Source organism: Acomys minous (assembly GCF_964271855.1).
Source record: "Acomys minous genome assembly, chromosome: 4".
Classification (NCBI taxonomy): Eukaryota; Metazoa; Chordata; class Mammalia; order Rodentia; family Muridae; genus Acomys; species Acomys minous.
This window is the reverse complement of record NC_140486.1, coordinates 59964785-59992613: the sequence shown is the minus strand read 5'-3', so window position 1 is coordinate 59992613 and position 27829 is coordinate 59964785. Positions and strand designations below refer to the sequence as shown.

Below are 27829 nucleotides of genomic sequence, written 5' to 3'. Positions count from 1 at the left end.
CACTGACCTAAGCGCAGCTGTGGTGGCTCAAAACAGCCATCGGAAACTCCAGTTCCCAGGGTTTGATGCCCTCATCTGGACCCTGTCGGCACTGCAGATATATGGTACACATAAGCACATGTAGGCAAACACTCATACACATGAAACTATAAGTACATATCTTAAGGAGACACCAAACAAAACAACTCCCCCAGACACCACATGCACACACACACACACACACACACACACACACACACACACACACACACACACACCAAACACATACTGCAGACACATACACACAAAACACACACCCATACATACATGGAGTGAAAAAGAAAGAAAACTTACAACAGAGAAAAAAGAATAAAATTAAAATTGGTTCTTTGGAAAGATGAATAAAGTTTGTGTAATGTAAGAATAACCCAAATGCCTCCATTTGTTTAGACATAATAGACAAAATAGGCCACAGAGAGGAATCCCAGCTCCACCTCTGCCCTGTACACTCTTACCTGGTATTTTCCATGTTGGCTAGTAGTACTTTTATTTATTATTTGCTCAGTCAGGAAATTCAAGATCTTCTGTGTTGGACACTTCTGTATTGCATCAGTCACCCAGGCTTTCTCACCTCCCTACTTTAACCCTCATATTGCCCCTCTCCTTCCCCATGTCTCCTGAAACAGTGATGGAATTATTTCTCAACGTGAATAAAACAATACAGAACACAGGACGAGATACACATGGAAGCCAATGCATTCTAGCTTTTTGAATTAAGAAGTGTAACATACCTTTGGCTCTCTAATGATAAGGAGTGGTTTGTTTGCCTGTAGAGCGTCACTGTTTCCTAAAGCTCTCACCGTGTCTGGCAGAGGTCCTTGCCGCTGGTGGGCAGTGTGCTTTTACTAGTTTAAATGAAAACCTAGAACTTGACTTAGAAACTCTGAATCAGCTTCAGAGTAAGGCTACAAACAGCGTGCGGAGGCTCCCGAGGAAGCAAAATCAATACACCACAAAATGTGTGCTTCAAAACAAGCACATTCATAATATTTCATAATTCCCAGGGGCTGGATCTTTAGAAGTGTCCTTGCATTTTGCCCTCAGTCATTTATTAAAGTGTTAGAGTTATGATGAAGTCTCAGTGGTCCCTTGGGATGTGCTTTGCTGGGGTTGGTCAGCAACACTGATTTTCTTTTGATAGTGTGTAATTTAGTTTGTTGGTTTCTTAAGAAAACTGGCCAATTGTTTCTGTATTTACAACTTTAATTTTATCCTTATATATATATATTTTTTTCATTATGAAATGTATGACATTGTCATTAGCCAGGGTCCAAAGGTAACTGGTAATGGGATCTGTATGGATGCCCAAACCTGTGGCTGTTCAAATGTATTAGGTAACATGGCATAGCACGCCTATAACCTATGCCCATCCTCGTGTCTAATATATGTCCTCTCTAAATTACAAACAACATGCAAAATGATGTCAATAATGATTATACTGTATTGTTTAGGCCACAAGAAGTCTGACATGTCCAATGTAGGGTAACACTTCCTGATTTAACTCATATACGGGAAGCTCATGTATGTACTATCATGTACAGAAGGCCCACTATACATACAAAGAAATCTACATCTGGAGGCTGTGTAGTTTGCAGGGTAGTGAAGTGAGTGCCTTACCTTTGCGATGCATCTTAGGAAGTGGCGAGCAGAGGGCAATCCCAGAGCAGGGACCTTCCACTTTATTCCTCTGCCACAAGCTTCTCACGGGGGTGAGGTGGGGGGCATAACCCCTGAAGCCTGAGTGATAGCCAGGGGTTTGAGTTGGTTTTATTAGGAAATGTGAAAGGAACACGTGGCATAGCTTGTTGAAAAGTTGTCTCTTCTCACATTTTTGCTTCTTATCTCTGCTGTTTTGGGGTGTGGCTGTTCAGTAAATGACCAGCTGAAATGCACTCACTGCTTTTGTGCCCCCTCCCACCCCAACCCCCACCACAGCCACTTAGGGCTTCGATTGAAGTGGACAATAAGGAGGCTTATGGGGAACTCAGCCTTGGAGAGGGCCAGGTCTCCCATGGCAGAAGCCCGGGACCAGAGAGCTCAGAAGGCCAGGGCTTGCAATGGCTAGAAACACTCATAATTTGTTGTACACTGGTTACTTTCCTACCCCTGTGGTGAAATATTTAGCTAAAGCAACCCGAGGGAGGAAAGATTCATTTTATGGGTAGAGTCTATCACGGTGGGGGAGGCAGGGCAGTAGGGACAGTTCCTGGCTGTGGCAGCAGGAGCTTCCACACATCTGGGCAGATCAGGAGTGGGCAGAGTGGTTGGAGACGGCCTCCAGTACGTAGATTCACTTCCTTTAGCTGTACCCTACTCAATTTTCTTCCTCCTTTTTCCTCTTCCCGTATACTCCTTCCTGTTCTTTCAAACTCATGGCCTCCTTTTACATTAATTGTTGCTCATACCATGTTACTTGGATGCGTATTTTCAGAACTGACCATTTGGCACTGGATAACCACTTGGTGAGTTTCCTCTACGCTCAGCATTGCTTAGCTGCTTTCAGTTCTATGTGTAGGGTTGAGGCCTCGTGGTCTTTCCCTCATCCATTTCGTCATGTACATCGTTGCTTTCCCTTTTAGCTCATGTTTAGGCGGTCAGGTTGGTGGGAATTTTTGGGTATAGGTTCTGGCATTACTAGGAGACATAATCTCATGACAAATTCTGTGATTCTCACGACAAGTTCTGTGATTCTCTCGTTCTTACAATCTTCTCACCTCCTCTTCTGCAGTGTTCCCTTAGGGGCCATGCTGTTTTGTAAATGTTTCCATTGGGACTGGGCCCCACAACCCTCCATTTCTGATTGGTTATGGTTTTCTGTAATGGTCTCCGTATGTCGCAAAGAGAAGTTTCCTTGATGTGGGGTGATGACCAGACTTATTTGCGGGGGTGGGGGTGGGGGGGTAAGGACAAGTATTTAGAATGCACTTAGGGATTATGTTAAGTTTAGTAAAGTGGCGGTTGCAGGTTCTCCTCCAAGACCCGTGACTTCGCTAGACCTGGTAGTTGGCTGAATTTCCTATACCAGACATGATTTCCCTCCTGTTCCATGGGCCTTAAGTCCGATTAGAGAGTTGTTGGTTACCACCAACATGTGCATACCGCTACTGCACCTTTGGATTTTTATGCTACACTGATCATTATCGTGGTTCGTGATTGACATAGCTGGGTAGGATATTGGTTATTTACTTCCTGTGATAACGTCTGGTACCATGAAAACTAGTGCTCAGCGAGGAGGCATTTAGGTCAGTTCTCATTCTGGGGTCACTGGGCCTGTGTCTGAAATGCATTTTAGCTTCAGCAATAAGGACTTCACTTCCACCCCTGGGCGCGGATGGCAACTCAGGACAATAGCAATAGCCTATATGGTTGAATATTATGGGAAGTCATGCTCAATAACTCAAAAGAAGTCTTCTTATCACACCTGATATTGTATAACCTACCTCTTAAAGGATCCATAGTCCCCCCCTCCCAAAAAACAAACAAACAAACAAACAAACAAACAAAAACAAAAACCCAGTGCCACCAGCTGGAGACCAAGCACAAAAGCCTGCTGAAGTTTCACATTCAAACCACAATACCGTCATCTTCTACTCTGCAGTTTGCAGGAGGAGTAAGGTGGGACAATAGAACTCTGGGAGCTAGGGCTTTACATGCCTGCTTTCTCTCACTTCTCGGGGAGGGGCTTTGGAATCACTGTTCCCTAACTCCTTGGTGCTTCAGGCCTCTTGTACTCAGCATCTGCTGCTGTCCTTTGTCCCCAGCAGGAGTTTTTTTTTTTTTTTTTTTAGCTCAGGGAGGGTCAAGGTTAGATATGGGTGCTTTCTGTTCCCTGTCAGGGTGGGTATGTGGTGGCCATCCTGCTTGAGCTTGTCATGTCATGGTCCATTTAGTGGCCAACTTGTGGGGACAGCATCTCACCCACCACCCATCCCACATCCGGGAGCTCTGATGGTCAGCTTTGCCTCACCTGTCCGCTGTGGGTGGCCTGTGATGACAGATCACAGACAGAGGAGATTGACTTAAATGAGCAACCATGCCATTACTCTGAAGCCTGAGGGCCTACTGGGAATTGCTGGCTTGGGGTTGTCTCCCTGATTTCTCTTGGGCTGGCTCATGTGTCTGTCACCAGCCGTTGGGTCATCTGCAGCTTGGCAGTCTAGATCAGCCTCCGTCAGTGGCAGAATTCCAATAACTGTCAGGGAGGACAGCTCCCGTGAGCCAGGGCTTGTAGTTGTCAGCTAGGCTTCATCAGGTGTCACCTGTGAGGGGCAAGACACAGGCCAGCCTGACACAGCCAGGCCGTTGTACAAAGTCGCATGGGGAGGCTGTGAGCATGGGAGGGTCCTATCAAATGACACAAATGAATGATGCTCGTTTGAGATTTCTTTAAACTTTGAAGTCCATTGTTAATTCCTGTATTTTCTAGTTTCTACACAACTACCAAAATCAGTCTGATGGGTTGCCTCATGTGTATTTATAGAAGGGTTCTGTTCAGATCTATTTCAGGGTTACACAGAAACTTTATTGCCTAGACTAGGCTCACTACAGACTTGCTGCCAGAACCCAGATAATCATTAAACCACCCTGGCAACACAGCACTTCACTGGCTTAGGGAAAGGAAAGAATATATAAATCGAGACGTGACATCAGCCTTACTTCAGATGTTTGAGGTTTTTTTTTTTTTTTTTTTCCGGAATGGTGAGCCTGCCCTTTTTGAGTGCAGTGTCTTTGTAGGAACAGTCAAAAGAACCCCAGAGTCACTTTGTGCTGTGTCTGTCTAAGGAGCAGAGGGAGTTTTTTCTCTGTCTTCGGGCTGCTTGGTTAAATGGCATGTTTTGACTGGGGCGGGAGCCGGGAGTGGCACAGTTAGGAGGTGGCGAAGGACCTTTATTGTGGGTCTGGGATTGACTCCCTCTGGAGCAGCTGACTCCTGCCAGAACCCTGGCCACAGGTTGACAGGCTGCAACGTGATCTGAAGTCTCTCAGCCACGCCACTGTCACTGCCCCTAAATTCCCTAATGGCCACCCCTTCTATAATAGCCCCGTAATGCTATCTTCTGCCATGGCTCTCTGCTTTGTCTAATGTCCTGAAGTGCCCGACAGTGTCCTGGCCACCAAACTTTCAGCCAAGAAAGGAGTGCAGGGGACATGCTGCCAGGGGATCAGGGTTGACATGAAAATTGTCAGAGTCAGGAAATTCCAGGAGCCTTCAGTCATCTGGGAGGACATTTGACATGAGAGGCCAAGGCGGTGGTGGTGGTGGGGGGGTGGGGTGGTGGGGGTAGAGGGGTGGATCAGGTTGCCTCCCCCTAAGTAGGAATGGAGGCTGGGACTCAGCCTGGCAGGGAAGTGTCTGAGTCCTTTGTTAGGGAAAGCTTGGCTACTTCTGCCTGATTATTTGTAACAATCAGTTTGAGATTAGCCTTTCCTCATTGCCTCTACGCCTTGGCTTTGGGACATTTGTTTTGCAAGTTTGTAACTCTTACTTCGTTATCATTGCCAGGGTTGAAATGGTTAATCTTTGTTGTCAACTTGATGGTTTAGGATCACCATGGAGACACACCTCTGAGTTTGTTTACAAGGATGTTTCCAGGAAGGTTTAATGGAAGAGGGGAGACCCATCTTGACTGTGGGTGGCACCATTCCCTGGGCTTGGGTTTTAGACTGTGAAGGCAGTGACTGGCTGCTTCCTGTTTCTGCTTTAACACCTTCTGGACATAGTGGGCTGCCTCCTCTCTTAAACCATTGGACAAAACAAACCCTTCCCTCCTCACGTTGAGTATTTTTGTCACATCACTGAACAAAGCAAATGATACAGGCTTCTAGCAATTTGTCAAAGTGAGACTCACCGCTGACCCCCAAACTCTGAACTATGAAGGAGAGTCCACTATTTCACCGTCATCCCAGTCCAAAAGTATTTAGCCACACTCCTTGGCTCACATGATGATAGGTTAAGTGTTAATCTTGTGTCTCGGGTGTAATGATGGGTCTGGATATGCAACATGGTGTGGCTCTGGCAGTGTGTTGATTCCCTTAGCAGCTTAATCTCTATGCCCCACTCCCCAGGGCAGTCTATCTCAGGGCAGTCAACATCCCAATTTGCTTCTCATACCCTGGTTGTTCTGGGTACCTCCCCCATATTCCTCATAAAGGACTAAGAGGCCCATGCTCACCATTTCTTTTTCAGCTGAGAGGCTTACCAGCACAGATGTGCAGGGGCTTGCTGACCCTTTAATTAGGGGATCAAGGTGGTGACATTTGGCTAGGTAGCAATGACACCCTTCTCCTGGGTGCGGACTGGGGCATTTCTGCTGAAGATGGCCACTGGAGCATAAACCAGGAAGAACATCTACTGATTGACTGTTGATCTAACTTGTGTCTTATTCTAATCTACCGTCTACTCATCTGTCCTGCTTGTTCAGCGAAACCGTATCTCTGAGGGAAGGAAGCCCTTCTGTGTTCTTTGGTACCCTGCCTGGGTCAGATATATAATTTTGCTAAGATGGTGATCAGGAAATGGTGGTAGTTAGTGATGCCTGGAATGTGAGGGGAGGGGTGGGAGCGAGCTGTTCAGCTCAAGCTTGAGGGTCTTGTTGTCATAGGCTGGGAAGATTGTAGGGTTTCCTGTTGTTGTTTGGGGATGGACACAGGACACATTGAAGCAGATCTCTGGCAGGCCTTGGGGACCATGAAGGAACAGTCAATATTCACTGACATCTGCTGGGGTAAAACTGGAAATTCCAAACAGAGCTGACCAGTCTCCTTAGGCCAGGACTACCATTGTGACTACCATACTGATACCTCACCTCTTGACCCTGCTTCGAATGTACTGGGATTTTAGTCATGAGCTACCATGGTCTTGCATTTTGGAACAAGAGTCTTGACTCACCAACTAGGACAGTAAGAGCCATCCTGACAACTTGAGGAGTCAAACATGGCATTATACACTTGGTTTTCTCACAGTGTCAATCACAATCTTTGGCAAAATATTTACCTGTGTTTTTAAGTGTTAAGTTATCGTTCTTAATGTAACAAAATGCTGCCAACCACAACTTTGGAATCTTAACAACATGGGCTGATGCCAGCTCTCTGACACACTCCTCTGTCCACTTGTACCAAGTCTGCTCCAGTATGCTTACATGAGTGTGTTCCCTTCCCCAGGTAGGCCCCATACTTCAGGCAATGCTTGATTCTTAAAAACCCATGAGGGCAACTTAAGGTGATGTGATGGTATCTGTGATGGCTGGACTAACTCCTTCTTTCTCTTCCAGCTTGACGACTGTACCCTGCAGCTGTCACACAATGGTGCCTACCTGGATTTGGAGGCCACACTGGCGGAACAGAGGGATGAGCTGGAAGGCTTCCAAGATGACACAGGGTGAGCATAGCCATTGCCCTGCCCACTGGCCCGACTTACTGCCAATGCTGGTATGGCGAAGTCTTAGAATGCTTGGGAGAAATTGCCACCTTATCCTTCACCTTCACTCAGAATTATGCAAGTCCTCATTGGTGCCTGTAGATCTTTTTCTATCTTGAGGGATGTCACTCCCTGGTTTAAGAGAAGAGACTCTGAGATGGGTTAATTGAGCACACAGCATTCTCTCTTAAGGGATTTTTTTTTTTTAAACCCGAGTAATAACAAATCAACAATCTCTAGATTTTTGTGGGCCAACAGCTGTTTTCATTATTGTTTCTAATAATTCAGTTGATATTTCATTTTTAAACCCTGGAGGATGGTAAATGGCAACGTCTCAGAATGAGCTCTTGTGTGGCATCCCCACAATGCCTGGTAGGATCACGCAAAGCTCTTAGAAGATATCCAGCGGATCGCGGGTAAACTCTCTGGGTACTTCATAGGATTCACATGCAAGAGGGGTCTCTCTAGCACCATCACTCCTCATCAGCATGCCCTTCATGCGTCTTTCAGATAGGCTTTCATGTAGCCCAGGCTGGGCCCCAAACTTGAGACATGACAGAGGATGAGCTTCAGCTACCCATCCTCCTGCCTCTGAGCACTGGATACTGAATGTTAGATAAGCACTCCACCAACCAAACTACACTTCCAGCCCTCACCAGCATCTTCAAAGTGGACATTAAAGGATTATAGGGCCAGGATATTCAGGGGAAATTCCTTTGCAATAGTCTGACAGTGGCATGCCTTTGTAGCTGTCAGCATGCTGGCTAGAATGACAGTCTCAGTGGATGCCTTCATGGCTCGTTGATTAAACAGACCCCATGAGTGTTATGGGTAGATCATTGTCAACTTGAAAAATGTCTCTAGTGGTGTAATGCTTAAAGACCAAGTCCTGCCTGATTTCTCACCCCCACCTCCAAAACTTGAGTGACTAGGAGATGAAAGTGCAAAGAAAAAGGTGATGATGTTTTAGTCAGCAATATTAGAGTAAAGGTGAAGGAGAGGGAACACACGAGAAGCTTCCTATTTACGGAGTCTTTTGAATAGTTAGTTGGAGGATTTAGTCGCAATTGGATTTTGTTGGCTCAGTATTTCATCTGAGACAGCTGAAGGTCAGAAGTTAAGCTGCACACCCCAGGTAGTAGAGCCAGGAGTGGATGGAGAGCCAAGAGTAGACACAGTGGGACTGACTCCAGAGTCGGCACCTCTGCTTTCCCAGGAGCTCTGAAAAAATGCACTTCTGATTCTACATTGGGTGACATCTGCCCCTGTGGTGACACGAGGTTGGCTCATGCAATGACACTAGTCCTGGTCTACACCACTTCCTTCAATGGAAATAGCCCAGCCACACTGTGTCTGGGGACCAGAGAAGAAAAGATACCTTTGCTGGCATCATCCATCATGATGCAATACCTCATGGGTGGCAGCTGCATCCAGATGCTGCAGGCTTCTTTACAGATGGTACCACAAGGCTGGGATGTGTAAGCCATGCTCCCTGGGGCAGGGCCTGGCACTTGCCTTCTCATTTGTTCCCACTTGAGTGTTCACCTGGCCACAAGCCAGTCCCATAGGCAGAGATCTGTGGTAGTTAACCTTGAGTGTTAAACTGTTTGGAATGAGGGCTGCCTAATAAGGCGGCACATCTCTTGCTGCATCTGTAACTGCATTTGCAGAGAGAATTAACTAAAGGGATAAGACCCCCATGAGTGCAGACTGGGAGTCTGAATGAAATAAAGGGAGGAGGCAGAGAAATATCGCTAGCACAGACCTCCTGTCTCTCTGCTTCCTGCCCTCCATGATGGGAGCTGCTTTGCTCGGCTGCGCTCTCCAGACTGTGATGGGATGGGACCCCTACAACCATGGGCCAGTACAACTCTTTCCTTCCCTAAGTAGGTTTTCTTAGGTATTTGCCACAGTGATGTCATCTGCCATCATAAGCTGGGTTCTCATTTCCGTTTCCTCACAGCAAGAGGCGTGGGAGAACGAGTGAAGGTGCCACAAGAAAGGGGCTCAAGGCATGGAAACTTCAGACAAAGCACATAGCCCTTAAAATGGGGGTAGGAACACATTTGACCGACGTGCCCCTCATTCACCCCAGAGGCTTGGTATATCTTTGACATGATCTTTTTTCCTTGTGACTGTCCCTTGTCTTTTGTAACACACCTAGGATAGAGTGTGGAAAAAAAAAAGTCACACCTCATTTCCTAGTGGGGGACTTGCCTGTCCTGGGTTTGAAGAGCAGAAGGCCCATCAGAATGGTGGCCTGGAACAGCCAGTCACACTGTTTTCCTGACAGGAGAACTACTGTCATTGAGCCTTGAGACACAGGGCAAACCCCTGGTTGCTGACTAGCAGGCAAGTTTCAGGCAGAGAGCCTCCCCTCCCCCATGCAGGTAGCAGGTGTCTGTCTCCGTTTGTCTTGTCACTTGCACTTAGAGTGTTTCCTGGGTTCTCCCTTAGGTGTGTGGCATTCGACAAAGTTGATGTGACAGAAACTCATGTCCACCGTCATCAAGGGTTAAAATGTAAGGTTTCCTAGTTAAGATCTGCCCTTTTGAGGTACGAACGTGGCCAAAAGAAGCACTATTTTTGCATAAATTATAGGAAGACAGTCTAAAAATTAAGGTGTATGAAATTGTGGCGTTCTTCTGTGGTGTGTTTGGAGTGAGTTCCCTTGCTGGAGGAACTGTTTCTTTGTTCCCGTCCATTGCTTTGCTCCTTTATGCCGAGACTAAAAATTAACTCACTTGTTTGGAATTACCACTTGGGCCCTGGCTAACCGGAGACTAGGAGAAAGGCCTTCAGCAGAGGAAGGACAAAGCAATTATTACACAACAAAACCGAGCAGGGTCTGTGGCCTCCCAAGGCCAGGGTGAAATCAGCAAGCGTGGCACAGTGCATCGGAAACAGGCCTGCAGCCTCTAAATTGTTCCCGACTCTGCCATTGTGTGACCTTGGGCAAGCAATCTTCTGATAGAAGTTCACAAAATGAAGAAACTTATAATAAAATTTACTTATGGACTATTGACACTGCTGCCTGTACTACCCTCCTCCCTGTTGTCAGGTGCTCTGTATAGTGGTTGTCCTGGTTGGTTGTTTTTGTCAAATTGATACAAATTACAGTCAGTGCGGGAAGAGGGAACCTCGGTGAGGCATTGACTCCCTCTGATTGGCCTGTGGGTGTGACTGTGGGGGGCATTTTCTTAATTGCTAATTGATACAGGAGGGCCACGCCTATCACGGGTGGAGTCAGGCAGGTGAGCCTGGGCTATCTTAAGGACGTAGTTGAGCAAAGCAGAAGCAGCAAGCCAGGAATTAGTGTTCTTCTGTAGAGTCTGCTTCTGTTCCTGCCTTTACTTCCTCGAGGATGGACTGTTACCTGGACGTGTAAACAGAAACCAACCTTTTCCTTCGTAAGTTAGTGCTTTATAACAGCGACAGAGAAACAAACGAAGACAAGTGGCTAGGAAGTTGGTTCTTTTCCTTCACCGTGTGGACCCCAGGTATGGAACTCGGGTCACCAGTTTCGACAGTGAGAGGCAGCTCAGTGGTTCTGTATGGTGGCGAGGGACATAGGCTTTATAGCTAATGTCATCGGTGGGTAACCACGATACATCGCTTTACCTCTCTGAACCTCCACTTCCTTTTAAAGATCACAATCTTATTTCTCTAGGTGAAATATGATGCATATAAACCAGCTAGTCTCAGTGCTTTCTATTCACGCTTTGAGCTCACAGTTGTTGGCAGTTATAGCCAGAATTTGGAGTCACGGTACACTGAGGTGGGTAATTCAGAAGCTCTGGGCGTGTAGAGCTGCTCAGAGCAGCTCCTTAAGCTTTGACTTGTGACCCCATGTGCCCACACATGGCATGTGGAGGTCATGAAAAGTTTGGTGGCACGTGGAGGTCATGAAAAGTTTGGTGGCCGCGAAAGGTTTCTAAAGTGATGAAAACAGACTCGAAATCAAAATGTGTCTTCAGTCCAAGGTGCTGCTGGCAGTGCTCGCCTGTGCTGCAGTGTGTGAGTCCACTGCAGCCTTAGTTCATGCTTAGTAACGGGAGTGCCATGGGAATGCTACAGAGTTGTGTAGACCATGGCCACTGGCCTGCCTGAGTGGCGAACAAGAGCACAGCTGGGGTGACTTCAGTGAGGGCTGAGGGGCGGCCTGAAGCTCCCGCTCACCAACTCTGGGCTCGTTCAGGGCAGGGTGCCTCAGAATACACTGGATGGAAGCTTTCCACACACGCTTTTCTCGCCGTCCCAGCTTCAGAGGGTTGCAGTAAGGTGTGGAACCCTGTTCTCTCGATGAGCTGTGTTTGCATGTTTGGTTAGGGAGCCTTTGTGGTGGGCCACTGGGCTCAGAGGCAGTGCCACCACCTGGAGTGCTGTATCCATGCTCTTTTTTTGCTCACCACACCTCAGGCTTGGGAAATCAGAGTCTCAAGGTGGGCCCTGGGCAGAGTGGTTTTTAAAGTATTTTCAGCTGAGTCCACTGTGCTGCAACCCCTCCCCCCAACCAGCTGAGTGAACTGTAGTGTAGTGTAGTGTAGTCTCAATCTTCCTAATGTTACAACCCTTTAATACAGTTTCTGTGTTGTGGTGACCCCCCCCAACCATAAATTTATTTCATTGCTACTTCATAACTGTAATTTTGCTACTGTTATGAATCGTAATATAAGCATCTGTGTTTCCTGATGGTCTTAAGTGACCTCCGCAAAAGGGGTACTGGCCCACAGGTTGAGAACCACTGGTGTAGACTATGCTTATGTGATTGGCTGAGCTATTCTAACATATGACTTGTGTGGAAGAAGCCTGAACAAAAGCCTCATTATGAAGGCATGGGCTTAGGGGGGTGGATGGAAGGGAGGCCAGGCAGGCAGTGGGAAGAATACGGAATAGCTGTCAGTCAGCTATGGCGCACCGTGGAGACGAGAGAGGAGTGACCCAAACCTGGTAGCTGACTGGGGCTTAAGACAGTGGACGGAAGAGTGGTAAGCCATGACCTGCATGGTGCCGGCTTCCACAGAGGTGAACAGCAGCGTGCAACTGGCCTGTGACAGTAGGGGGGCAGCGCACAGACAGGGGGACCATGCTGAGGAGGAGTGAGCTTGTGGAGTAAAGATGACTTGAGAGCGGGAGAGGTGCTTGGCCATGTTAGTCTGAGGTGTAGCCAGAGCTGGGCGTGGGGGCAGCTGAGACGCATGAAGCCCCAGAGTGGCTGGGAGATGGGTAGCCTGGAGCTCTTTCACCTGAAGGTAGCACAGAGCCGGGGAGACGGCCAGGCTCTGGCTGTAGCAGTTACTCAGGTGGCAGCATCTGGGCCCCCTCAAGGCCTTAGCCAAGAGCTGTTTGCCGCTGCATGTAGCACCCCAGATTAACACTGCCTTGAGAGTTTTATAGTCATCATGCAAAAAGTGGGTGTTAAAGAGACTGAAAAGCAAAGCCATAGTTTGGGAGGAAAAATATTTTCAAACACAAGTTAGATAAAGGACATGTGTTTAAAATATTAAGAGAACTTTCAAACTTGGTAGTAAGCAAACAAGCCTGGTACAAAACAAAGGAGAGGAGGTACTCAGGTAGGGAAGGCACTGTCAGGGAACCACATGTTGTCATACGATACCGTGAACGCCTATTAGAACCTCCACATCTGCTGGCCAAGCCCATGTGGGAGAGGATGTGGAGCCTCGGGACATCTGTGCATTACTAGTGGGAGAGCCAAATGGATGACAATCTCATGGCTTTTCACAAGCTATATATGGCCTTGTTTAGCACTGGACTCCTAGACGCTCAAATGAGGTCCAAGCCCACATCCACACAAAATCTGTACAATGATGTTCTTAGCAGCTTTACTCCAATTCTCAGTGTTCAGCAGAGGCCAAAATGTCTTTATAGGTGAGTAGAGTACAGGAGAACCATATGAGGGATATCTAGAAATAAGCTATCAGACTAGAAAAGACACAGGGGACGTGCCCATCTTGTAAAGTCTGAAAAAGGCCGTGGACTGTATGATTCAAGCCATGTGACATTTGAACAAAGCTAACACCGTGAAGCTAGAAGAAAAGACAAATATAGTGGTGGCTTAGGTGATCACGGCTCTTTGGAGGCTGAAGCAGGAGGATCACTGTGAGTTCAAGACCAGCCTGGGCTGTATAATGAGACCCCGTCTCAAAAATGGAAAAAATTAGTGATTGTCAGGGTTTTGGGGTTACATGAGTAGGGAGAGATGAAGGATTGAACATGGATGGGAGTTTTAGGCTCAGCTGCTGTGTTCTGGATTTAGGCACAACAGTGTAAGACAATCTGATTTGATTGTTGGCGCAGCTGTTGTAACAAATGGGATGGGATATAAGGTGTAAGGTGTTGGTGATGGAGCTGTCCTTGTGTAGTGAGAGTTGTCAAGGAAATAAGTGTACTTTCAGGGTACCCCCTTTTTCTTAATGAGGCAATCTGGCACCCATCAGTTGCCGGGTTGATTTGGCTGGCTGGATGAGTGTTTCCTTCCTCCTTCACTAGCCCACCTGTGCTTCTCCCAAAGCTACACCTTTAGTTGAAGGTGATGCCTTTCCCCAAGGTAGAACTGTTTGTCCCTAAGCCAAGGATGTGCACATATATCTTCACCGACCCTCTAGAGTTTTCAAAGTAGATTTCTTGGTAAACCTCCAAGCAAGCACTCTAGGAAAGCTGTGACAAGTAGGCAGGGTCACAGAGTGAGCCCATCATGTCCCTAGGAACATAGGCTGCTTCTTTTTCTGCTCTGCCATCCTTAGGGTCTGGCTTCCATCTTTAATGCTTCGTCATATCTGACAGTCTACCTGCTCTGCCTAGGGTCACATCACAGTGCTCAGGCACGTGATGGTTGGAGGACAGTTCTCGATTTTTGCAAGTCAGGCTATCCCGAAATCTGTCAGTTGAAACAGTGCTATTCTTTCTTGTTTGTATAAGAGTCCTGTGCTCTTGGGGAGTGATAAGACAGTGACGGCATCTGGTAGGTAAGGACCCCATTGCTGGGTCCAGAGTCATTGCTCTAGTCCATTATCTATCTCATTAGCATCCGAGACACCAGAAAGAATGAAAGGGACAAAGTGGGTGCAAGCCTCTTCCTGTGACTACATGCTCACAGTGGCTAGGACTTTGGCTCATGTCACACTGCACACCATGGGCTCATTCATCTGACCCGTGAATATTGGTGATTGCCAGTGGTTTCTGTTTCAGATGAGTCAGGTGAAGAGAAATATTGGTGCTGGCTATTTTTTTTCCATTTAAAGAGCTCTCCAGCATCATCCACTCCTTGCTTGGTGATGAGAGCTGGGCTGTGGAGGATGCCCACCCCCCACCTTAAATCACGATCTTTGTGTAAGGCAGAGAGGGAGTGTGGGTATCAGGTCTTTATCAGTGTCTGTCTCAGTCAGGGGCGGGGGTGGTTTAAGAGTCTAAAGAATAGACAGGTAAGGGCACCAGGCATGACAACATGAGGACAGGTGAGCCTACCAAGAGGGGTTCAGGATGTCCTGGGATGAGTGGCCGACCAGGGTGTCAGCAGAATTTCCTGAGAGCTGGGCCAAACAACCGTCTGTCCCTTGAGGAGACCTGAGTGGCAAGGGCAGTGAAATGTGAGGGGCCTTTTGCCACAAATAGAAACCCAGCTGAAAATGGATCGTGGTCTGAAATGTGACAGCTCAAACTACGAAAGAGAAAACAGGATCAAGTCTCTGTGACCCCCTCCCCCCCGTGAGGTAACAGTCTATAGAGATACTGAAAACATAGGTGACAAAACAAATTGGACCTTATCCAAATTAAAAAGTTTCTCCTTTAAAAATACCCTTGATAGATGCTATGGAATGGGAAAACTTAATGGAACATACATCTGATAACAGAAATATATATCCAGAATATATAAAGAGCTCTTGCAATTCAATAAGAAGGAGATCATTTTAAAAGGGGGAAAAGGTTTGAATAGGCATGTATCCCAACAAGATACACGAATGGCCAATAGGTACATGACCAAGAAGCATGTGAAAATCTGCTCAACATTGTAAGTCTCTGGGGAGAACCACAGTGAGGTTCTACTGCACACCTCCTGGCGTGACTAGAGTCACAGTGACAGGTGGTGGCATGTGCTAAGGGGGAAGTGGTGAAACTGGACACCAGATGCACTGCTGGCGGGAACGTAAAGTGGCCCAGCCTCTTTCAACAACAGCCTGATGGTTTCTTAAAATGCTAAACATTAAATTACCGCACAGCCCAGCAATTCTACTTCTAGATATATCCCAGAGAGATGAAGCATTTGTCTATGTTAAAAAAATCTGTACACACGTGCTCCCTGAGCTATTATTTATAATAGCCCCAAAGTAGAAGGATCCCAAGTGCCCATTAGCCGAGGAATGTGCAGAGCAAGTGGTCTGTGCGTACAGCTGGGCAGCACAGCATAAGAAGGGAGAAGTGTGATGTCAGAGTGTGCATGTGCAACGTCCCCAACAGGCTCTGTGGTAGAACACTTGATCCTCAGTTTGGTGACTGTTTTTTTGCAGCCTTGGAACCTTTGGGAACAGGGACCTAGATAAATAAGGGGGTTGCTGCGGGGTGGGCTTTTATACCCCAGTTTTAACTCTGGCCCAGCCTTTCTCTGTTTCCTGGTGTGCAAAGCCTTGAGCAAGCAGTTCCTGCCGCCACTGTCACAGCTGTCCCTGCCACCATGCCTATGTCTCATCAAATAAGCTTTTCCTGCTGTAAATTGCCAGGGATGGTCCTTGTTCTAAGTCTTGTCAGGTATTGGGTCACAGCAGTGAGAAAAGCAACACATGTGGATACGTGCCCCATTCTAGACATGACTAAGGGAAAGAAATCATACACACAAGGTAACATATTACACAGTTCCAGCTATGTGAAATGGCCAAAAGGCAAGTTTATATAGAGAGGGTCTTAGATAGGGTTTCTATTGTTGTGATGAAACATCATGACGAAAAGTGTTGGGGAGGAAAGGTTTATTTGGCTTACCCATCCACATTGTGGGCCATCACTGAAGGAAATCAGGACAGGAACTCGAACAGGGCAGGAACCTGGAGGCAGGAGCTGATGCAGAGTCCATGGAGGAGTGCTGCTTACTGGCTTGGTCCTCGTAGCTTGCTCAGCCTGTTTATTTATAGAACCCAGGGCCACCAGCCCAGGGAAGACACTGCCCACAACCATTAATTAAGAAAGTGCCCATAGAGACATATCTTATGGAGGCATTTTCTCAATTAAGATTCCCTATTTTCAGATAATTCTAGCTTGTGCTAAGTTGATATGGAACTAGCCAGCACATAGGATACAGCTACAGTCTTGGAATTGAATGTGGGAGTGAGGAATGGCCATAGGCAAGCGTGGGTTCCCCTAGGGGTGTGTGAGTTAGACTGTGGAACCGAGTAAGTCACAACTCTAAATTATTGAGTTACATACATAGATTTTCTGATTCCTAAAGTATACTTCATTAAAACTTAAAAATAAATACATCAATGCATGACAATAGATGGGATGCTTCACTGTCCACTGAGTTCAGGGACAAGGTGCAACTTTTTCAGCTAGAAAACAGTGAGGATGGATGCAAGGCCTGCTAATGGCTTCCCTGAGCAGGGTCCCGGCTTCTGAAGGTGGTGGGTCTCTTCTGCTCGAGCAAACATATTTGGTGCTTTGGTCACAGGACATGCACCACAAAGCACCCTGTAAATAGCTCTGTATATTTGGGGCCTCCTCATGCCTCGTGGTAAAGTGGGTGATCCTGTCCATCCTCAGAGCCCACTACACTGAGGGCCACACACGGGAGGGATCCATGTCCTAGTTAAATCCTTTGAGGTTTAATTGAGCCAGGGGAAGTATCAGTGACACACTGTCATGGCGGCCTATTGAGGAGTCAGTAAAGTGGGAGTTAGAAAAGAAGAAGAGAGGAAGGACATGGTGTGGGAGGAACGAGAAAAGGCAGGTGAGGATGGCATGGAATACACGGAGGGGGCAGGCAGGCGTTAAAGCAGAAGTGGAAAGAGAAGAGGAAAGGTCAGCACATGGCCTCGTGATGACAAAGATGCCACAAAGGCTCACATCAGCAAGCCTTTGTCACGTGCCAGGGCCAGGCATGACACTGCACGGGACCCGAGTTGACCGTCTTCACAACCTCAGCGGAAAGCTGGCATCGTTAGTATTGCATATGAGGGAGCTGGCCTCGGGAGATTAAGGGATTTGTGGAGATCACCGAGCAAATGTTAACATCTGCTTTTAGCTTCACTCCCTTCTAGGGGAGACCACTTTATATCTGGAGATGAATGCAGTGATGGCTGGATCCCTGGCTTGACCTCTGAGCTTATGAGGAACTCAGACTTAGCAGCCATATCCTTTGACCAGGTGACACAGTCCAATCCCCTTCTTCTGTCTCTGCGTCAGGGTACCTCTGTGGATCCCACAGGGCTGGAAGCTTACTGGGGGCTGTTCTTCCCGGAGACCTGCTGAAGGGCCTGTTCCTGCTTCTGCACACTGTTTAAATACCCCTCCCCCTACCCTTGACTGAAATAGTAGATTAAATTTGCTTATGTGCCTGGAGGACAGTATGGGGTGTGGTTTTTCACAGCTGGCCACAAAATGTGGTGAAAGCTCTACCTCCCCGCCTCTCACAGGCAAAGAAAGTCCCTGCTCTTACTATGACGAGGCCCTTCTGTGTTGTTGTTCTTGTGAAGATGTTCTCTTGAGAGCCAGGGATGTAAACACAGGGTTTTGAGAACCTCAGTGGCCCTGATGAGAGCACTTTCCCCAAGGCCATAAGCATTACAGGGAAAACTTGTGTTTTCGAGAGGCCAGGAAGTCAACGGAAGCTTAGAGCTCTGCCCCCAACATCCCTGACACTTGGGCCTTGATTGAGTCTCTTTGGTTCCTGTGTCTGTCCTGGATGGTTCCCTGTTGTCACTAGGGGAGAGATGGCCTTGGGTGTGGCCTGCACTTGGAAAGGCTGTGGGATTTGGAAGCTGGCGATGGCTCCCTGGCATCGGCTGCACTGATAAGAAAGGAAACCCATTGTGCCCAGAGTCTCAGGCCCCACACACTGCCTTCGCCCCTGAGTGTCCCTGGCCCTGGTGCTTGTGAGTTCCCATCTGAATCAGCATCTGGGAAGTAGCTCACAGGTGTGGCAGCCGGGCAGTGTTCCAAAGTGCAGGTAGCGGGAAGTAAGGAACCCCTGCAGGCTGGGGGTGGGGGTGGGGCGCACGAGGGGCGGGGCTGTGACAGCCTTCCATCATTTCCATCTTGGATATGGAAGCCCTGTGAAGTTACATGCTGAAAGTCTGTACTAGGGTGCCCCAGACTACCAGGTCGCACCTCTCTCTGTCTATTTCACATCTCTCTGTTATAGGCTAGCTTTCTTAGCATGTGTTGATTGTATAGAGTAAGGGACTTTCGTATAATATTTCCATACAAGCATTCAATGAATGCACTTTGATATATTCACCCCTTCTACTCCTCCTCCTAGACCTCTTCTTCTTGCTCAATTCACATACCTAGCCTTTAGTTCTCGCGCAACAGTTAGCCTGCTTTGGTATCTTGAGTGTGGGGAACAGTGCAGCTATGGACATGGATGTGTGAGTCTCTCTCTGATAATGCCGACGTGGATTCTTTGCTGTATGTTCCCGGAAGAGATACTGCTAACTATACGGACATTCTATTTGTAGCTTTTTTGAGCCTTCACAGTGGCTGCACTCACATTTCCACCAGTACTTAGTGAGGCTTCCCTTACTTGCATACTCTCCAGCAGAGAGGGTTATTATTATTATTATTTTTTTAAGGCATTGGCTTGTGTGGCCATGGGGAGTGACAAGTCTCAGATTGGCAGGTGGGCAGTGGTCTGGCCATTCAGGTAAGAAGCCATGTTGGAGACTCACATGTAAAGGCTGCAGACTAGGCCGGCTGCCTGCGGGAATTCCGAGGTGCTGAGTGCAGCAGGCAGTGGTATGTGCCCTAGAGTTCAGACTGTTTAGTACCAGAAACTCTGGGATAAGGGAATTAAATAGGGGACACCTACCTGTGAGGGAGCTGGAGGGGAGGGAGCAGGCGCTGGGCCTGGGGTCATGTGGATTAGGTTGAGGTTAAGCTCAGTCACGCCCTACCTGAGAATATTCGGTGATGTATCTTAACTTTTCTGAGTCTCTCGTAACTGCAAATCCCACAGGGCTAGGGCTGTCGATCTTGGGAATTTTGTGATGGCAAAACCTGTGTAAAGCTCATCTGAGGCATGCTGTGTGCCTATGTGTTCCCCACTATTAGCATTTAAAAACTACATTTACCTAGTATGTGCATGTGTGGCATAGCGTTAACCTGGAAGTCAAGTACAACTTGTGGGAGTTGGTTTCCTCCTTCTACCCTGTGGGGTGGATCTGGGTATCAAACTCAGGGCTTTAGACTTGGCAGCAAGGGCCTTTACCGGTTGTTGCTGGCCTGTACCTGTTATCTTCTTAACTCAAACTGCTACACTATCCCATATCTTGGGAAAAGATACCAGGGACTCACTTTCTTCTGAAAGTTGTAGTCATAAAATCAAAGACCAGAAGGTCTGGACAGATCGATTAGCAGTTAGGAGAACTTACTGCTCTGGCAGAGGACCAGGCTTAGGCTCTTAGCATCCACATGACTGCTCACAGCTACATGTAGCTCCAGTTCCAGAGGGTCTGGCCTTCAAGGAGTTTAAAACACTTTTGGCGTACTAAACCTCATGTAACTGTATATATGTAAATTTTTTAAAAAGTCAAAATCATATTTATTGGAAAACTAAGGAAGTTTTGTTTGTTTGTTTTTTGTTTTGTGTGTCCCTGGCTGGCCTAGAACCCAGAGATCACATTTTGTCCTCGCTCACCCCTACAAGTGTTGGGATTAAAGATGTGTGGCTATTGTGCCTAACAGGAGTTGGTTTGTTTGTTTGTTTGTTTTTGAAGAGCTGAAGGTTGAACCCAAAGCCACTCACATGCCAGGCAAACACTACCACTGAACTACACAGCTCCATGCAGCTAAGGATTACTTTAAGCAGATGATGTTATATTTCTTTATAAAAAGCTGAAAGCATCAGTAAAAAGACTTCTAGAATTAATAATGGCACCAACATATAAACATTTATAAAAGAAATTCATAAAAACCAAGCTTTTGGCTCCTTATCTATGTTAGAGCATAAACGTTGGAGGGAGGGACATGGAGAATGTTCCTGTGAGCGTATGCGTTTTTGAACTTGAGTATCGTGCACATGTTGTGGTATTGGACTGCCTTAAACTGGGTTCTTTGGATGTGTTAGTTAGGGTTTCTATTGCTGTGAAGAGATGCCATGAGCATGGAAACTCCTCCAAAGGAAAACACTTGATTGGGGCTGGTGTACAGTATAGAGGTTTAGTTCATTATCATCATGACGGGAAGCATGGCGGCGTGCAGCAGACATGGCGCTGGAGAAGGAGCTGAGAGTTCTACATCTGGATCCACAGGCAGCAGGAACAAAGAGTGAATTTGGGCCTGGCTTGAACATTCGAAACCACAAAACCGACCTCAGTGACACACCTCCTCCAGCAAGGCCACACCTCCTAATAGTGCCACTGCCTGCTGACCAAGCATTCAAATCTATGAGCCCATGGGGGCCATTTCTATTCAACGCACCGCATAGGATAAACCTTACCTAGTCTGGTATTATTTTTGTATGTTACATAATTTAGTTTGCCATACTTTTCAAGCATTTGTGTATCTTATCCTTAAAAAATGATGTATTCATTGTTATGTGTATGAGCATTTTGTCTGCATATATGCACTATTTGCATGCAGCACCACAGAGGCCAGAACATGACATCAGGTGCCCTGGACTAGAACTTCAGACAGGTGTGAGCCACAGTGTGGGTGCTGAGAGCTGAACCTGGATCCTCTGCAGGAGCAGCCAGTGCCCTTGAGTGCTGATCCATCTCTCCAGCTCCCACCTTATCTTTTAATGTGCTTTTTAGGGTGTTAGGTTTCAATATTGAGGTTATAAGTCTCCTCTCCTGGGGCCTTTTTTCATTCCTTCCAAGACCCAAGCTTCTTCCTTCCTTTGCCTGAACCCCATGTAATGTGGGATTTTGTCATTGTCCACATGCTCCACATGCTCCCACATGCTCCACATGCTTCTCATGCTTCCCATGCTTCTACATGCTTCCCATGCTTCCCATGCTTCTACATGCTTCCCATGCTTCCACATACTCACACATGCTTCTACATGCTTCCACACGCTCCACATGCTTCCACATGCTTCCCATGCTTCCACATGCTCCACATGCTCCAGGTGCTTCCATGTACTTCCACATGCTTCAATGTGCTCCACGTGTTCCCACATGCTCCCACATGCTCCCACATGCTCCATAGCCTCCCCAGCGCACACAGGACCCACCATTTGTAGGTCCTCTGTACACGGGCAGGTAACGAACCAGGCAGAATAGTAAAACAAAAGAGTTGGAGATGATGAAATGGTATTTTAAACAGGCCTTTTGACTCTGAACCTGTAACGGAGACACTTGGACATCTGTGTTTATTGCTGCACGATTTATGATGAGTAAGGAGTGGAGCCAGCCTAGGTGTCTGTAAACAGATAACTAGATAAAGAAATTCTATTCTGCTGTGAGGAAAAATGATACTCTGACATCCACAAGCAACTGCATGCTGGAGGCCATCACACAGTTTCCTAGGATTTTGCAATTGGTTTTCCCTTTTCCTTTCTAATAATAAACTTAAGGCCACGCAGGCACTTCTTATCTGGTGTCAAAAAAACAATGTATAATTGACGTAGCCACTACTTGGGCTCTGCATCTCCTTCTCACACAAGTCTAGAACGAGGGTGCTGGAAGGCACTGCCAGATTCTGTCACCACGAGGCCCTGGGAGAAGTGACGAGGCCACAGAAAGACCTGCCATGTTCCCTGTTGTTGGATTGTTTGCTCTGTCAGCTTGTCTTCAACTGCAGGCTTCCTGGCGTTGCCTAGTCTCAGGGCCCTTGCTGTCCACATGTAGCCAGGATCCAGGGTATCTCCTGTTGTACACTTTCTGCCAAGTTTATTTCTGCACACAAGGCCCTGCCTAGGACAGGCCTGGCAGGAGTGGAGCTGGGCAGGCTCAGGCCCTTTCTTCCACCTGGAAACCGAGGCAAGGAAGATTCTAGGTAAGGTAGGGAGTGTGATTGTTGCCAGGGCCCATAATAAATATCTTGCACATGTCCTTGGTAGAGACCATCTTCCTGTAAGAACTCAGGGAGAAGCCTAGTACCAATAGCAACAGAGCAGCTCTTGCAGACGGTATCGTGTCTTCTCTGTCCTATATATGTAAAAAAAAAAAAAAAAGAACCTTAAAATATCCATCGGACTGAGCAAGCAGATTGTGTTGATACATTCCAGGGATTTTGCTTCACAGGCTCAGATTTAAAAATCTTCCCAACATGCGCAAGGAGGATGCGTAAACTCTGAGAAAGGGCTTGGTGATAAAACACACATGCTAATCCAGAAAAGGCAAAGTTTCTCTGCCTTTGTTTCTTTGAAGCCCTGCAATGTGTTATTTCAGGATATATTCTTATTTAGATTAGGTAACTGCTCACTCTTTTAGGTGGGTGTGTTGACAGATGGGCTGGCTAACACCTGTGTTTTGTTTCCTGTCTCTCTTAGGCGGGGCAAGAAGAACAGCATTATTCTGAGGACACAGCTATCTGTGAGGGTCCATGCCTGCATTGGTGAGTGGTGTCTGAGTCAGGCATACTTGCTGTCTCCCTGCAGTGATCATGTGTGATGGGCAATGGCACAGTTAGGAACTGTAATTGCCATTATATGCTATCTGCTTGGGCTAGCCCTCATGGGTTTCTGGAATGTTGGCAAAGCTGTTTTGATTGTGACTAGAGCTTGAGATAAGACAGCCTGAGGTCACCGGTGGAGATCTTTCTAGAAGTCCTGAGGTTCTTTCTGGATTGTCACCAGTAAGGGCCTTGACCGAGCAGAAGTGATCCTTCACGTGGCTCGTTGAAGCTTGCTTTTTGGGGAATTGGAGCCTGAGACCCCAGGTGTGGTGAGGTGGTTGGGAGGAAATCTTGGGTCAGTGGAGAGTGGGGACCCTTAGTGTGGCCTGAAAGGGTGTGTCAGATACTGTTCATGCTGCTGTGATGAAACATCTGACAAGAAACAACTTCTGGGTGCAGAGGTAATTTTGGCTTATGGTTTGAGGGAACACAGTCCTTATCGGCAGGGAAGGCATACCAGCGTGAGTGTGAGGCAGCTGTCACGTTGCAGCCGTGGTTAGGAAGCAGAGGGAGATGAGTGCTGATGCTCAGCTGGCTTTCCCCCTTTTATTGAGCCTGGACCCTGGTGTGTGGGATTACATCACCCACAGTCAGGGTAAGTCTTTCCCTTTTGGTTAAGTCTCTCTGGAAACAGCTTCACAAACACATGTACCCAGATTTACATTTCACTGTAGATTCCAAGGCAAGTCAACATGAGAGCCAAGATAGGCTGTCACAGGGCTAAGTGGGCCAAGGTACTTGTGGTTCCAAATGGCTTTCCTGTGGTCACTGGGGGTGGGGACACTGGGTGATTCCTTCCCTCACTGGTTCATGGGTTTGCTGGGAAGAAATAGATTATATATGCCAAGTGGATAATAGATTCCTCCTAATACTGGGCCAAGGGGAAGCAAGAATTTAAAGTCATAAAAGGAAAGAAAACAAAGTTCATTCTGTGCATGGATATAAACCAAATTTTGTTTTTATTTATTTTTTCCTGTGGTCTTCATGCCTCCTGCAATTAGGGGAACGCTAGTCATGTACCAGGATCCAAAGATTTGTGGATGGACTGGAAGAGAAGCCTTCTGGTCCCTTCTCATTCCTGATGCACGAGGGCGCATCTGGTCCCTGAGAGGAATCCATGTCATTTTACTTTGGTGTGAAATGCTGGGAGTGGTGGCAAGTGTTAACCTTTGTATTTATTCCTCTAAAGCATAAACGATTGTGCAGGTGACTCAAAACCTCCAGGGACTTAAGGATATCGTAGGATGGGTTGTAATATTTTTGGAAACCTGGGTAGGTCTGTGGGACCTGTAGGTAACATTGACAGTCTAATCTACAGCTGCTGTCAGTGAGTGTGCTACATACATGGAAACTATGTTACATCAAATCATTTCTTTTCACATGCGTGAAGTGTGTCTACTAAGAAAAGTCCTGTGACCCATCACTCTGTGTAAACTTCTCCCAGCTCTCATCCCAAATCAGGAACAGGCTCAAACCCATGCCATGTTTAAATTACACTTATATGTATAAGTGGGATGTAGCTGGCCCCACAGGAAGCTTGGGGCATAAGTATGAACAGGAAGGCAATGAAAGTGGACTTTCACTATGGCGGTCTGGCTCCAAATCTGAAAGCGCTAAGTCCTTTTTAGAAAATGTGTGGGCAAGGCATTCAGCTCAGTTGGCAATGTGCCTGTCTTGCACGCAGAAGAACCTGGGACTGATCTTCCCCATCGCAGAAGCTGAGTAGGGTGATGCACACCTTTACTCCCAGTGCTGGGGAGGTGGGAACAGGGGCATCGGAGGTGAGTTGTTTCTGGATGCTTAGAAAGTCCACGACCAGCATGAAATACATGAGGTCTTTGCTATAAACAAACAAATGCATTCATTTGCAGTGTGTGTGTGTGTGTGTGTGTGTGTGTGTGTGTGAATCAATATTTTAACCACAAAACTTTCCTAAGTAGCTTTTGTGTTGTTGGCTTCTTATTGTTTAGTCTTCTCTACAATTGATGTAGAATATGTGCTTTTGCACAGTGTGCTGATCCTCAGTAGCCAGCTTCACCCATGTGGTGCCTGACTAGGACATCTCTACTCTAATGCCTGAGGGTTTAGCCAGTTACTGGTGTGTGTGTGTGTGTGTGTGTGTGTGTGTGTGTGTGTGTGTGTGTGTGTGTGTGTGTTTTCAACCTTCCTTATGCCAATTCGCCTTGGTTATTGGAAGCATGTAATTTGATGAAATAGTACCTAAATGTTTGATCAACTGATTGTGGATATAAAAAGTCATGGCTTTGTAAATTCAGTGACTGTTTTGGAAAAGAACCAAAATTACTCATTACCAAAACATTGAAGTCAAGTGTGTTCTGATGGCTATGAAAGGCGAAGGACATTGGAAACACTTAGGTGGGTTCCAGTGTTCACAAATGGCTTCAGCTTTTGCTTGACTTCAAGGGAACTGAACTGTGAAGCCATAGACCGTGCTGTCAGAATGAGTCATGCCTGAAGACCCATGGGAAGTTCCATGGACCGTCCCTCCGATGTCTGTATCTCTGCATAGGGAAGAAATGGTACCCAACCACCAGAATGTAAGGTGTACATGCACGACTTTGAAAGGATTTTCTGCTTTCATTTCTACAACATCAGTTGCTAAAGGCCTCAGAGGGTTTGGATGTATAAACTAATGCCTGGGAGAACAGGTTTCCTTTGCATCAAAAACCATCCTGCTGGGTCCATTTTCTTCTTTGGGCAAGATCTGCAGTAGCTTCATTCAGATACCTCCTGAGTATACTGTTCAGTTATGCATGGAAAGTGGAATGCAGGCACTGTGCTTTTGAAGTGTCTTTCCATTGTGACATATGCTTTTCCTTTGCAAGGGGGCAGCATTGGGTGGTATTTCTTTGTTGTAACAACAAAATAGTGTAATGCAAAACAAAGCAAAGCAACAAACCAAAGCTGGAGCAGCCTCCAGCTGAAATGGCAAAGACAAAGAAGACAAGGAGGAAAGAAAACCTTTTTTGTCAGTGGAGCCCTGGTTTCTTCTCAAGATCATTTCTACTCATGACTACGTGAGAAAGAGATTCATGCCCGAAGATATGGTATGTAGTTGTGGCCAGAGGTTCAGCATGGCATGCAGTACCATGAAAGCCTTGCTTTGTACCCATGGTGCTACTGAAGGGACCCATGATCAGCTCTTGTCCTGGGGGTCTATCCAGCAAGTCCATGTTTTCCTCACCTCAGCCCTCTTCCCCTGCACTCCTGCTTTTATGGAGTTTAAAGTCCAGGGCAAGTGCTGAGGAATTGGAGGTGACATGTGTTTGGAATTGTCCAGCACTAGCCTTGGAAGCCTGTTCCTGTGGGGCTAATTGTGAAGTACAGCCTTTAAGGTTGGCAGCTCAGCAGCCCTCACAAAAGCCAAAGGCCACAGGGGCTCTGCTTTGATGGTCCCAGCTCGATTCTGAGACAGGTGTGTGTGTGTGTGTGTGTGTGTGTGTGTGTGTGTGTGTGTGTCTATGTGCGTGTGTCTGTGTCTGTGTGTGTCTGTCTGTCTCTCTCTCTCTCTCTCTCTCTCTGTGTGATTAGAATTTGCTATAGAGAAGCCCCAGGCTTTTGTACCCTTATGCTCCTCCACGCTGTGACTTTTTTTTCATGTGTTTTAGTGTGAAAACCTGATGTATTAGTGCAAACAATGTAGAGCTTGCCTTCTTAACTCAGCGCCCATCCGTAAAGTGACAAAAGCACTGATGTTTCTGTCTTCAGCATGAACTTACAGATCTAAATTTTTTTAAAAAAAGAGAAGTCTCTGATCAGCAGGAGAAGTCTGTATTTTATGAGGTTAGTAAGAAAAAAAAAATCTTTTTAATCCTGCCAGAGATCTTATTTCAGCCCCAGAAAAGTGTTCCAAGGAACTGGCTCCGATGAAAGAGCTGCACGAGGTACAATATGAAGCCAAAGAAGTGCAGGGTCAGGTTGGAGTCTAGGGTGTCAGAGAAGAAAACGTGGCTAGCCGTCGTGGTGCACGCCTTTACTCTCAGCACTTGGGAGGCAGAGGCAGGTAGGTCTTTTTGAGTTTGAGGACAGCCTGGTCAACAGTAAATTCCAGGACAGGCTACATATTGAGTTCTTGTCTCAAAAACAAAACGAAACAAAATGAACGCACACACACACAAAACAAAAACAAAAGTAAGGGAAAAAATGTGACAATTGTGAGACCCTGTGATGGTTGAGCTCACCCACCGACTTGGCTGAGTTTAGAATCCTCTGGAAGACGCACCCAGAGTGTCTATGAAGATGTTTCTAGAAAGCGTTAACTGAAGAGGAAAGATTGATTCTAACTGCGAGTGCGGCCATCGCATGGACATTTGGAAGCGGGCAGAAGAAAAGTGGAGAAAGTTGGATGCGTGCTAGAATTCCCGTCCCTGCCTCCTGGCCTGGTGAGGTGTGAACAGGCAGCTGGTCCCTCTACAGAGCCACCACCTGCAGCCATGCCTGCCCCACCGTGGTGGGCTGTATCTCCTCAAAGCATGAGCAGAAGTAAACTTTTAATTTGCTTTTTATTTGGTCCACAGCACTGAGAACAACTGGTACAGAGCATTAAGTTGACATGGATTTTTCTGTTGC

General features: G+C 46.9%; 1 protein-coding gene across 6 annotated transcripts in view; it reads left to right on the top strand.

The window, feature by feature from the left end:
- FHOD3 (formin homology 2 domain containing 3) overlaps positions 1-27829 on the top strand; it is a 412148-nt gene that overhangs the window by 37437 nt on the left and 346882 nt on the right. For all 6 annotated transcript variants that reach the window (XM_084780621.1, XM_084780620.1, XM_084780626.1 and 3 more), the window contains exons 2-3: positions 7311-7417; positions 23115-23179. In XM_084780621.1, coding sequence (XP_084636747.1) covers positions 7311-7417; positions 23115-23179 — 172 coding nt within the window. The remainder of the gene's footprint in view (positions 1-7310; positions 7418-23114; positions 23180-27829) is intronic.